We start from the raw sequence: 13,337 nt of genomic DNA, 5'->3' as shown, positions 1-13,337 counted from the left end.
TAAGCAGGCCATATTGTAAGAAAATAAAAAGGTACAATTAAGAGGAGGTCATTCAGTCCGCCTAGCTGTAGTTAGTACCAAGGCTAATTAATCCAAGGATCTCATCAAGCCAGTGTAGCAGATTCAACAATATGGTTGGGCAGCATGTGACATACTGTACTCCCACAGCCTTCAAAGTAAACAAGTGCTGTTCTGGATTTTAAATGCACTTTAATGTTAAATGCACATTTCCACTTTTGTCTTCTGATTTGTGTTTCACTGTTTATTCTGAAGAAATGCATTAGGTTCACAAAATTGATTTTGTCGGTACTTTTGAGGGTTTTCAATACTTGGATCAGGTCCCTCCGTAATCTACTCTTTTCATGACTAAAAAGGTTCTGTTCCTTTAGCCTGTCAGTGTAGCACTTTCCCTTAAACCCCCAAATGCATCTGGTTGCTGTTCTATGGACTGATTAATAAGCAGCAATATCTTCTATAGCCAGCAGTTATATAACCCTACAACTCACAACTGGCAACTCAGTGAAGCTAATCAGCCTGGCCAGTACCTGGGAAAGCTAAGGTTGCTGCTGGTATTTTAGTAGGACCAGTAAGGGTTGTCCACCCTGCGGTCTGTGTGTGTCTTAATGCCCCTTTGTAGTGATGGGGACACTATACTGTAAATAGGTGCCATCCTTCAGGTGAGACAAAACCAAAGTCCTTCAGTAACTCTCTGTGGTCATTAAGAATCCCAGGGTGTTTTTCAAAAAGGAGTGTTAACCCAACATCCTGCCCATATTTCCCATTTGGCCTTTACAAATTGTGGCCTGCTAATAATCCTCATCTATAAATTGGCTTCATTGCTCTGTTCTCCCCACTGATAGCTGGTGTTTGGTGAGCGTTCTGTGTGCACTTTGGCTGCAGGTGGTTGCTGCTGGAGGGAAGTCCCCATTGCCTGTAAAGCACTTTGAGTGGAGTGTCCAGAAAAGTGCCATATAAGTGTAAGGAATTATTATTTTCTATAAGGTTTGTTACAGGCTGGCAATGCTGAAACCATGTGCAAATGAAAATATGATCCAGCACTCTATTATTCTTGTTACAGAACTCATTTCTTTTTCTTTACAATCTAACTCTTCAGTTGACAAAACTTCAGGCTGCTTCATAAAGTAACTTTGGGTTTAGGCTTGTTCGTCTTTGGTGTGTGGTCATTTGCTTTCTGTCTTTCTCGATCTCTTTTACAAACTGGGCTCCCCCATGGTGCCCTGGTGTGCGGTGTCTGGCCAGGTATCTGGCTACCTCACACATCAGTTGAAAGGGAGTACATACAGTTGCAAGAAAAAGTTTGTGAACCCTTTGGAATTACCTGGATTTCTGCATTAATTACTCATAAAAATGTGGTCACAATAATAGATGTACACAATCTGCTTAAACTAACAACACACCATTGTACTTCTTCTTGTCAGTACTGAACACATCATTTTAAACATTCACAGTCTAGGTTGGAAAAAGTATGTGAACCTCTAGGCTAATGGCTTCTCCAAAAGCTAATTGGAGTCAGGTGTTCCAATCAATGTGATGAGGTTGGAGGTGCCCTGCCCTATAAAGAAAGACGCACAAAGGTTGGTTACTGACAGAGTTTGCTCTTCTCAAGAAAGAGCTGTTCATGTAAACCATGCCCCGATAAAAAGAAATATCAGAGGACCTTAGAAGAATTGTAAAGGTGCATAAAGCCGGAAAAGGCTGCAAAAGCATTTCTAAAGGCCTGGGTGTTCATCAAGCCACGGTAAGACAAATTGTCTACAAATGGAGGAAATTCAGTACTGTTCCTACTCTCCCTAGGAGTGGACATCCTGCAAAGATCATGGCAAGAGCGCAATGTTGAAGGAGGTGAAAAAGAACCCTAAGGTAACAGCAAAGGACCTTCAGAAAACTCTTGAACTTGCCAAAGTCTCTGTTCATGTGTCCACTATAAGAAAAACACTGAACAGGAATCGTGTTAATGGAAGGACACCATGGAGGAAACCACTGCTCTCCAAAAAAACATTGCTGCAGACCTCACGTTTGCAAAAGACCACCTGGATGTTCCACAATGCTTCTGGAACAATGTTCTGTGGATGGATGAGACAAAAGTTGAACTCTTTGGCAGAAACGGGCATTGCTATGTTTGGAGGGAAAAAAGCACAGCAGGTACAGGAAAGGTTATTGCTGCTAAAGGAGGTTCTACCAGTTATTAAATACAAGGGTTAACATACTTTTTTTTCAGCATGAACTGTGAATGTTTAAACAATGTGTTCAATATTGACAAGAAGAAGTACAATTGTTTGTGTGTTATTAGTTTAAGCAGATTGTGTTTGTTTATTATTGGGACTTAGTTGAAAATCAGACCACATTTTTCTGACTAATTAATGCAGAAATCCAGGTAATTTCAAAGGGTTCACAAACTTTTTCTTCTAACTGTATTTAATTAGGGAAGAGCTTAGCTGTCGGGTTTTGTGATCTTAAGGACTGACAGCTGCCCTATTAGTTAGAGGAAACAAGAGCACCCAGAAGAAACCCACAGGAACACAGGGAGAGCTATTGTACAAGCTCCATGCAGCTAGCATCCCTGGTGTGGAATCGAATCCAGCACATCAGTTCTGCAAGGCAGCAATAGTAACAACTGTGCCACCCTGCCTTAATAGTACGTTACATAGTTTTAGCATAATATCTCTTTATTTTAAATTCTGCACTTTTAACTATACAGTATATCCTAACATTTTATTTGCCTCTGTTTCCCCACATTGTAAATGACCTGTAAACAGAAACTTACGTTTTTTTTACAGTTTGTTTCTGCAAAAGGAGCAATAGTATTAGTAATATTATGATCATTACTCTTATTAATACTATATTATACTAATATTGTCCACATTAAATACAGTATCTAGCATCTACTATCTGTTTGCTCAGTCTTGACTTTTATGTAAATCTTTTTGAATTTAATTTGTAACTTCAGTAGTATTTGCTTGTCTTTCCATGATCTGCTAACATCATCTGCAAATTTGGCTAGTTTACTAATTATAATAAATTCAAAAGTCATTGTTATAAATTAAGATTAAGATGAATATTTAGTGGTCCTGTGTTACCTTTATAATTACATCACCTTGTGTAGACAAGAGGAAGCTCATGTTGAGAAAACTCTCACGTAAATTGACGAGGTGATGTGCATCCCACACAAAGATAGCTACTGTAGGGTAGCACAGTAGTTAGCATTGCTGCCTTGCTGCCCTAGGGCCCTGAGTTCAGTTCCTGGGGTGCTATCTGTGTGTCTTGAGTTTGGATGTTCTCCACATGTTCTCATGGGTTTCTTCTTGGGGTTCCAGGTTTCTCTCAAAGTCCAAAGATATATTTTTTTTACAAAATATACTTTATTTCTGTAACAACATCTAAAAAAAAGGAAACATTCTCACAAATAATAAACATCACATGCAATAAAAAAACACTCCGAACAGCGGTGATTGTCCGTTATCGAACTGTGCAGGTGGATAACGGGGCCGGATTTCAATATTAAGGAGTCCCTACAAGCCCTACGACTTGCTTTTGTCCATTAGTCCCAGTACAGGGCCAAAAGTCCTTTCCAGCACTCCCTCGCCGTGGGGAAACCGCATTTGGCGACGTCGTGCTTCATCCTCCTTCTGAGGTCCGCCAGGATCCTCTCCTCCAGCTCCCTCACTCCCCACTCTGTTGTGCCAGGTGAGAGTGTTCCTCGCATCCCAAAGGTCTTTTTTTTTTGTAAGGTACAGCAGTAGCCAGAGTAGGAACTGCGTCCAATCCAGTTGGTGCCAGCCCCAGCAGAATGTACTGGTAACTGAGCACCGCTCCCACTCCTAGGAGTTGCATAATGATATACTGGTATATAGTATGTGATATACTGGTAGTTTAATTGTTTTCTGGGAAAGCTGGCCTTGTTGTGAGTGTGTGTTTGTATCTGTGTGTGCCCTGTGATGAGCTGGCATACAATCCAGGGTTTATCCTGCCTTGGCCTCCAGTGTCCCCTACAGCCTTGTACTGGATAAAGCAGTTAGAAGATTGATGGATGAGCAAGGGAACTAATGCATCACAACTCAAAGCTCTGTCTTGGCACGGCCAATCCTTAGATAAAAACTCCGTTCAGTACATGTGGTTTATTCCCACTTCGTCTCCTTGCATAACGGTTTGTGATTCTTATTTTAGCATTTTGGTAACTCTTTTCAATAATTGATAGAGACAATTTTTTTCCCCATTATATAATCGTTTAATTCTAAATTCTAAAGTAACCATTATATTTATTCACACTTTATTTGAGCAGTCACAAAAATGGTTTATCAAAGAAAATGCAGGTATCCCTATAATATATTTAGGAATTCTATTGGGATACAATCTTGATAGTACCAAATGTCAATAACCTAGTAAAAGTGTCAATAACATAGTAAAAAATAATTACATATTTTTTCTGCAAGCACTGTTTCTTTTTCATGCCTTAAATATACTAAAAATAAATGCTATAGATACGGTAATGTTTTCAGTCACGTGTTAGTTTCACCTAGTTTCACCTTCTATAAACCTTATAAGGTTTATAGAAGGGAATCTTTTGGGAGTCAGCTTCCTTGCCCATGGGTATTAAAGGAGACTGAGCACAAAGCAAAACAATACCATGTTATCATGAGGAAAGCCAAGAGAATTGTACCTAAATCTAGGTTAAAGGATTAGTTACTTTAACAACTATAGTGACACCAGCAAAAAACTCCATAAGACATCTCTGTTTTCTGTATTATCCATTATTAAAACATTCAAGGTTAATGGAAAAATAAAAATAAAGTAACGTGTGGTCAGAAATGTGGTTTGGAATGCTTACACTGAAGTGCAGCCTTGAAAATCTTCAGAAAACTCTTGACACCATCAAGATACAATGGAAAAATGGAGAAAGATGGATGAAACACAATTTGCATTTTTGGGCAGTCTCACCTGACATGATTATCACAAAAAAGAGCAGTTCATATTTTAAAAGAATGTCCTTCGTTATGCAAAGAAGAGAAATTAATCTTCTTGTTGTCAGGTTGTTTTAGCCAAAACATGGCACTACAAATACCAAACCTGCCTCACATTTAATGACCAAATGATTAAGAGGGCATCAAAATAAGAGTTCTTGAGTTGTCATCACAGTTTCTTTGACATCATGTAAATCTGAGAAAATCAGTTCTGAATTTATTCTCCACTGGACAGGGGGAGTGGTCTACTATCCCTCATGGGGTTTTAATAAATTCTTTAAAAGACTACAAGAATCAAAATAATATTTTCAGCAATTTTAAAAGTGTTTCTGTTTGCTCTAGTTTAATATTGTAAATACCAGAATCTATTCATTTTTATTTGCATCATGCTAAATCATTTCTGTTCATCAATGTTATAAAGATATTTTGAGGCTGCTGTGCATTCTTGTATATATAGTATATTGTATGCACAAGTACGAGTTTATTATTATTGGTGTGGTAGTATTTGTTTGTCTTCCTTTTTTGTGACACTTGCGTTAAAGTTATTGTTGTTTAAAAGCGGTGAAGTTGCTGCGACAGATTAAAACATTTTAGTCTGAGTATTTTAAAGCAATCTAACAAACTTTAATCCTATGTTTTTTATACCTAAACAGGAATTAACCTAATGAAGCTGTAATGAGGAGTTAAGATGTCTGGGATAAGGTCGAGTATATGGCAGAATTTTAATTGAGCGTCCATAACCAAATGTAAATATCAGTAATATCTACTGAAAATTTTTAATCCAGCTAATTTCTCCAATGTTGAACAGACACGTATACTGATGAGTCTCCAGTAAAGACAAAATATAGAAAATAAATATATACTTCAGTAGCTCCTTTCTTAAAACAAGCTCTGTCTCCGATTACCAGAATGTTTCTGCCTTGTCAGCAGTCCAACTATTGTTTAAGGATTTTCTTCTTGTTCACTTATTCCGAGCTAATATTCTATTAAACCTTGCAAGGAGACTTTAATTAAAATAAAAAAAATGAGATACATATGACTCAGCAAATGCTGAACACATCAAAGGTGTCGTGTAATTTTACAAAGACGGAAACATAAAGAACCATTGTAGATTTTAACTTTGTAACCCGATTCTGTATTTAGGAAATGGTTACGTCCTTACCATGGGAGAAAAGGTAGTAAAGGGTTACATACAGTATAAGAAAAACCGAAATAGTGGGAGACTCTCTGGAAGCATTTTGGATGTTTCTTTCGGGTTTTTCAGTGCATCCAGAAAATGCACTGTAGATACATTATAACAAGTTGAGAGTAAAACGGAAACGTTTTCTGCGATTGTTCTCAACGTATTTCATCAGAAGGATGGACGAGTTACCATTATTTGAAGAAGTAGCTTTCAAACCTCTCTAAAGGAAATTTTAACCATCCAGCTGAACAATCTCCGATAAAACATTAGTTCATAGGATTTTATTTGGTGTGGAAAAACCTTAAAGGGACACTGTACCTTTATCAAAATTCGAATTTGATTTCACAGTCAGAAGGTGAATATTTGAATATCACGTATTTTGTAATGACTCGAAGCATCATGGTTGTGTAAAGAAACAGTGTGGACTCAATCAAAGATTGCCTCTAACAGCAGATCGATTCTGGAAAAAAAAAACTTGTGACAAGTTCAATGATGCGGACTGAAGCAACTGGTAACTGAAATTCTATCTATTCTGCATAATCTCAGTGACTCAGCAAACAAGGTATAAAAGAAGGGGTATGAAGTAATTTTAGTCAAATATTTCCTCAATCACAAAAGGTTGATTTTCCAATCATTATAAACCTAGACCGCTTAATACGCTTTCAAGTAAATGAAACCAGCCAACTATAACTAATCTATTAGTTCTTGTTTGGGAAAAGAACCTAATTTAACATGCGAGTCTTTCGGTTTTCTTTTTCTTTTCCTTCGTCTTAATTACAAAAATACAAAACTTCCGATTTGGCGTTAACAAATGCATATAAACTAGATTTTACTAATCTCTTTTTTCAAGAATTTGGAGCCTGTAGAATTGGGTGCCATGGTGGAACACGGTGGGCTGGATATTACGTGCCTCAACAGGAATTGTCATAATTCTGCTGCACCTACCCTGGGCAAAGAAAAGAAAATATTCAGGAATTTCAAAACAAGTTTTACAAATGACTACCCCCAGAAAAACGCAGAAATCATAAGCGGCCAGTACGGAGTCAATTTGCTCTTGGTTGGTGTATCCTTGATGTTCTCGTTATCGCACCATGGAAGCTCTGTCAAAGAAGAGCACCTCTTGTCTTTTCTCATCACTCTCATGGTCCTGCAACTCATGTGGATGCTCTGGTATGTCATCAGAAAAGACAGCCAAAACAGCCCAGTCTTGGAGAAGGATGTACAAGCGGGGACAAGCTGGTTAAGAGGTAGAATAACTTCATTGCGCTCCATTAGGCAGAATTAGATCTATTAGATTTAATTGCATTTAATCGATTAATAGCGAATTATGTTTACAGTATGTCATTTAATAATATAAAAATATTTCATTAATGAATCATTAATCTCTATTAATGTTTAGTTAATCTGATTTGAAAACTTCCGTAGTACTGTCATTGATATGCTAGTTTGCTATACAGATACAGATGTTTAACCTCATCTTAAGTGACAAAAAACTTTTGATTTCTACTTATATTACCATATAATTATGGTAAATTGTCTTTTTTTTAAATGTTCTGTTTAATTATGGTGTGAAAGATAACGTAAATACTGTAGTAGTAACTAATAAAAACGCACGCATCAAACAAGTTACATATATATCTAAGTTGATACAAAATTGCATAAAAATCTCGATGTCTTAGCATTTTAGATTGGTTTATTTTTAAACAAGACTACCCCACCCTTTTGAAAAAATTGACAATAAAAATAGGAATATATTTTCTTTATCTTTTTAGGAGGGCTAACTTTACTTGCTTTGATCTCACTAATTATGGATGCTTTCCGAATTGGACATTTTGTTGGATATAAAGCTTGTTTATCAGCAGCTGTGGGTGTTTACCCTGTAATTCATGCTGTTCATACCATTTCACAGGTAAGACAGTGTTTATAATTTGAGGTGTGTCAAGACAAAAAAAAGTCAATTTTATCAATGTATCAGGTTTATTTTGTAATACTTTCCAAGTGATGCATTTTTTCTGTATTTTGTAAAAGGATCAGGGTTGTCCTCCTTAGGAATAATATGGCTTTGTTCTCCGGACAGACACTTTGCTCATTACCATTGTGCACGTTCAACCTTGTACTTTCAAAATCCCACAGGCACAGCTAGGAAATAACCTCTTAAATCAATGGTTTAAGTATGACACATGAGAAGTACCCATTCTTTTATACTTGATCCGACTGTCAAGTGGATCTATATATAAACTTTAATTAGTTGTTCTATTTTCTCCATAAATTAATTCATTGTAATTTTACTTTAAGCACAAGAGACATTTTGTACCTACAGTTTGTATTTAGTTTATCATTAAGATGTCTAATTTGTCCTGTATTAGGTACATTTCCTTTGGTTTCATATTAAGGATGTGATCAAGACATCTGAGACCTTTGAAAGGTACATGAACTATAACAATATACTCTGTTTATGCAATTTTGCAAAATATTTTAGTGCCATTACTATAGTAATTATTATTAATTATTAGCATTTAATTTAATTGCATAAATAATTTCATATAATGTTAAAATACTTGCAAAAGTGTACATACTGTAGCATGATTGATGAGAATAATGAAGTGTTATTTATATTTGTTTTTTTATTAAGAAATTAATTAAAATGACTAATACTATCTAACCTGGTGTATTCTTTTTCATTCAATTTTACTAAAATTTATAATTTGCTTAAATTTACATACATTTAAAGTATACAGGCGAACATCTTTGTATTCTAAAAATAAGACATTTGTCTCATAGGTTTGGAGTAATTCATGCAGTCTTTACAAATCTACTTTTATGGTGTAACGGAGTGATGTCTGAAGCTGAACATTTTTTAAATGAGCACAAAAGAAGATTGTCATCGCTTGGCTATGTAAATGGAACATTAGGTAAGAATCAAATAATTACATGTAAAAAAATACAAATGCACAGTAATTCACATGACTTTGGCTAACCTATGTGTTTAACATCAAAGCACTAAATGAAACTAGGTGGGAGACCCAGACTTACTGTTACTCATGGTACATGTTTTACAGAGCTCTTTGGCACATTGCATTGCCTAATCTAAATGAAGACCTGTTAGAGGTCCTGTGGTGAAATTAAACATTTATTTTTTCAGCTTGATTGTTTTACAGAAAAAATACTCTTACTAAGATGTCTTCTATACAGTAGGTTATTATTTAAAAAAAAAACAATCGCAACAGTGACAGCAACAACAGCAGTGATGAAAATAATAATAATCATACATTCATATGAAGGCCACCTCAGGCCACTTTTCCTAGATTTTTTAAAAGCAAAATTATTACTGAAATTATGTTGATTTATAAGTGTTAAATGCTTCTTTGTTCGTGATTTTGTTTCATTAAACTCTGTGTTGCAGAGCTCTACTCAAGCAACACATAGACTTTGATGTTTTGGAGACAGAGATTTATTGTCATTACCAATCATTCAACTGCTCAGACATAACATTTAGCCCTATCAAAGGATTCCTGTATTAATTTTTTTGACTAGACTTACATTTTCTCTCTTTATAGTTTAGTTATACTCAAAGAACAAAAGAGTCACACTTGAGCTGAGCTGTTAGTTTCCATGGGAATGTTAGTGAAGTCCCAAGTTCCACAGTGTAAAGTGGAGACTGAAAATAAAGAACAAAACTTAATGCAACTTCAGAGGTAAAGGGAGAACTAAAAAGCAAAAGAAAAGGGACTAAAGGGATTTTGAGTTTTTTTCTGAATGATTATATTCCAGCTTATGTTTTTTAAAACAAATATATTCCCTCACATTAATCATGATTAAAATGTTTACTTCGAATTAAATCTCAAAATCTGGACCTAGAAAATAGTTTGATTTGTAATCCACATTATTAAGCATTTATATTTGAAGATAAGTCAGTGTGTTATTATTTTATGTTAAGAATCTATTTTGCCATGTACAGATGACATAACATTCCAACCGTGAATTTTTTGTGTTTAAACTTGGATAGCAGTAAGAGATTTCAATATGCATGATTTATTCTTTATTATTTTTTCTTTTTTCTGCTCAGACAAAGATGATGATCCGCAGTGCAACTGTACTACAAATGCCTGCTCCACATTCTCCAACACCCTTTACTACCTTTTCCCATTTAACATTGAGTATCACATTTTTGTCTCTGTCATGCTTTTTGTCATGTGGAAGAATATTGGGAGAACTATTGACTACCAAAGAAATCATAAAGGTGTAATAAGGACAACTGACCTTGTCATAGGCCCGATCCTGGGACTAATTGCATTTGCTAGTACAATAGCTGTCCTAGTTATATATATAATGCACATAGAAGACTCGGTAGAGACCAGGGAATTAGCAATAGCCATGTTTTATTGGTATGGAATTGTCATGCTGATTTTCATGTGTGCAGCTGGGAGCATTGGCCTACTTATCTTTCGAAGTGATAACTTACCACTGGACTACTCTAAGAACCCATCCAGGAAGCTGGATACTGACTTGCTGTTTGGCTCTTCCATTGGCTCATGGCTCATTTCCTGGTGCAGTATCATTGCAGTGATCTCTGCTGAGAGTTTTCCTAAATACAGATGGACAAACTTTACGTACTCTTTGCTAGTCATATTAGAGAAATACATTCAGAACCTCTTCATTATTGAATCCCTCTACCGAAAACAGGGCGTGAGTGAGAAGGATCAGACTGAGACAAGAGCAGAGGTTTTATCAGTGACAGGTAGCAGCAATCTCTCTCTGGCTCCACCCTACAATGGTATAATCAACAGAGCATTTGAGGATCAAGATAAAGTGTGTGCCTCTCTGGAAAATGATCAAGAAGGTAATAGACAAGTATACAGCTATCCAAGAAGGCTCCCAGAAGTTTCAATTTCAGCACCAAAGAGAAGGTCTGCAAAACTAAACAAGAGGAGAAAAGCTCTAAAGAACATTGCCGTGTTTCTGTTCCTGTGCAACATTTCGGTAAGATCACATGTTTTTCAAACTGGATTTTTACAGAAGAAGCTGGTATATTTCAATACTAACATAAGACAGGTTTTAAGATTATTACAATAAACTAGAAGGATACAAGGCATGTTTTTATTATCATTCAGCAAAAAAGAAAATCATTTAACCTGCATGCTCCTAATACTTTACAGCGAAATTATATGAAGTGCATGAATAGTTAGCTGTGTGTTTTTGCAGTTTCAGAAACAATGCTTTTATTTGAGTTTGGCCAGTACCACTGTGAGTTTAGCACAACACAGCAGAAGAAAACAGCTCCGCAATTTTTTAAGTAGAAATTTGAAACTTGAAGTTACTCAATGATGCTGTTCTGGTGGCAGGACTGATCATAATACATAAAACAAAACACAATGCGTGCACAGGCAAATTCCTCCATTACATAACAGCATCCCATAATGAGAGATTGCAACTAGAACGACATCCACCAGTTCCAACCTCAGGCGCAACATATGTGAGAGAGACAAAAAGTCCATCACAGGGCACACACAGACACAACCATGCACACTCACACCAAGCCAGTTTTCCCAGAAGCCAATTAACCTCCCAGTTCTACTAGTATGTTTTTAGATTGTGGGAGGAAACTGGATCACCGGAGGAAACCTGTGCAAACACGGGGAGAACATACAAACTCCATGCAAATAGCACCCTAGGAATTGAACCCCAGCACTGCAAGGCTGCAATGCTAACCACTGTGCCACCATGCCACCCAAATTCAATAAATAAAAGGAGATTGATAGTTTTTCAGAGAATGAAATGTTTTCTCTTGTATTTGTGAATATTTGAATTAATCTGCCTTGTTAACTAAAGTTCTACACTCTAATGTTTTTGTTCTTTCCTTCTTTTAAAGCTCTGGATATTGCCAGCATTTGGGTGTCGCCCACAATATGATAATGGCTTGGAAGAAGAAACATTTGGCGTCACAACATGGACTACAATCCTCAACTTTGCCATGCCAATGAGCCTTTTTTACCGCATGCATTCAGTTGCTTCACTTTTTGAAGTACTCAGAAAAGTTTAAAACAAGAAAACATTTTTGCAGACACGGAATTAACTTATATATATTAAATATTACCAATATTACTGGTAATTACGTAAAGAGAAGGTCTTTATTAACCACTAGGCAAACTGTTCATGCCACAATAAATTATTTACATGAGAAGTTTTCCTACAGTTGATAAATCAGGCACTGTGGTTCAGTTACAGTTGATGGTTTAGAATAAGATGGTAATATTAATAGCCAGACTCAGATTTCAATACTGGTGCTTTTTGTTCTGTTTCATATGATTAACAATATAGAATATACAGTATATACATGATATATCTGAGTTGTACTTTATTTTCTTATGTGTTTCAAATTATTTATAATATTCACACTCTTGGAATAATCATTATCACAACATACATGTAAATGTAAGTACACTTTTCATAAAGGCAGTGTAAATATTAGTAGTTTATGTCACCTGTAATTCCTGCAAAATCCAATATTTAATGACTTGCATGTTGACATTATTTTGCATCTCCGTTGAAATTCCCTCTTTTTATTTCTTTATATATGGTTATTTACCATATTCATATGGTATTTCACGAGAAACAGTGCAATATGTAAATGTTTTCAATATACTAAAGCCTATGCAGTAAATATATCTTTTCTGAAGTCATTCCTTCATCCTCACCCTCAGTTCTTTTGAAAAGTATAGTTCGAACAATGAAAAAATCATAAAAAAATAATTACAATGATAATAAACATCTATCTACATTGTTTTTCAAGCTGTATAATGCACTATAAGTAACTTCTTTGATTGGGAATTTCCAGTGCCTGCTATTAAAGTAAACCTGTATGATGAAGCAGAAAAAATGAAGAATAAAAAACAGTTATTGAATGGATTGTATAAAAGATTTAAAAGTCCAAATGCAAACATCCAAAATCCTTGTTTCTTCAATGTGAATTTAGAAGTCATCAAACTTTCAGTTTGTCATAAATGCAATACAGTATTCAATTTTTGTGTGTGCAAATATTTGTATCATATGATAAATACACTTCTAATCATTCATTTAAAGTTAAATTGACATCTTCCTGGAATCAGGTCCATCAGTAATCATAGTTCCTGAATTCCAGTTTTTATCTTATTCCCCCTATTAAGAAATCTGTGACT

The 13,337-nt window shown here is 35.6% G+C and overlaps 1 protein-coding gene across 1 annotated transcript; it reads left to right on the top strand.

Moving 5' to 3' along the window:
- The first annotated feature begins 5,636 nt into the window (after positions 1-5,636).
- On the top strand, positions 5,637-12,827 carry otop1 (otopetrin 1). The gene is made up of 6 exons (XM_088628619.1): positions 5,637-7,409; positions 7,935-8,071; positions 8,529-8,587; positions 8,944-9,074; positions 10,229-11,142; positions 12,032-12,827. Exons 1-6 carry the CDS (start codon positions 7,040-7,042, stop codon positions 12,200-12,202), a joined length of 1,782 nt encoding a protein of 593 aa, XP_088484745.1. The 5' UTR covers positions 5,637-7,039; the 3' UTR covers positions 12,203-12,827.
- The last annotated feature ends 510 nt before the right edge of the window (positions 12,828-13,337 follow it).

Source organism: Lepisosteus platostomus, chromosome 1, assembly GCF_059453375.1.
Source record: "Lepisosteus platostomus isolate fLepPlt1 chromosome 1, fLepPlt1.hap1, whole genome shotgun sequence".
NCBI classification, from domain to species: domain Eukaryota; kingdom Metazoa; phylum Chordata; class Actinopteri; order Semionotiformes; family Lepisosteidae; genus Lepisosteus; species Lepisosteus platostomus.
Note: the sequence above shows the minus strand (reverse complement) of the source record. Positions and strands in the feature narration are given on the sequence as shown.

What these genes read in the sequence shown, in the direction of transcription:
- otop1 (XM_088628619.1), top strand. Translation starts at nt 7,040, where the DNA reads ATGGTGGAACACGGTGGGCTGGATATTACGTGCCTCAACAGGAATTGT. An exon ending in CTGTTCATACCATTTCACAG is followed by an intron (nt 8,072 to 8,528) that starts GTAAGACAGTGT and finishes GTCCTGTATTAG; the next exon opens with GTACATTTCCTTTGGTTTCA. An exon ending in TGTTCCTGTGCAACATTTCG is followed by an intron (nt 11,143 to 12,031) that starts GTAAGATCACAT and finishes CTTCTTTTAAAG; the next exon opens with CTCTGGATATTGCCAGCATT.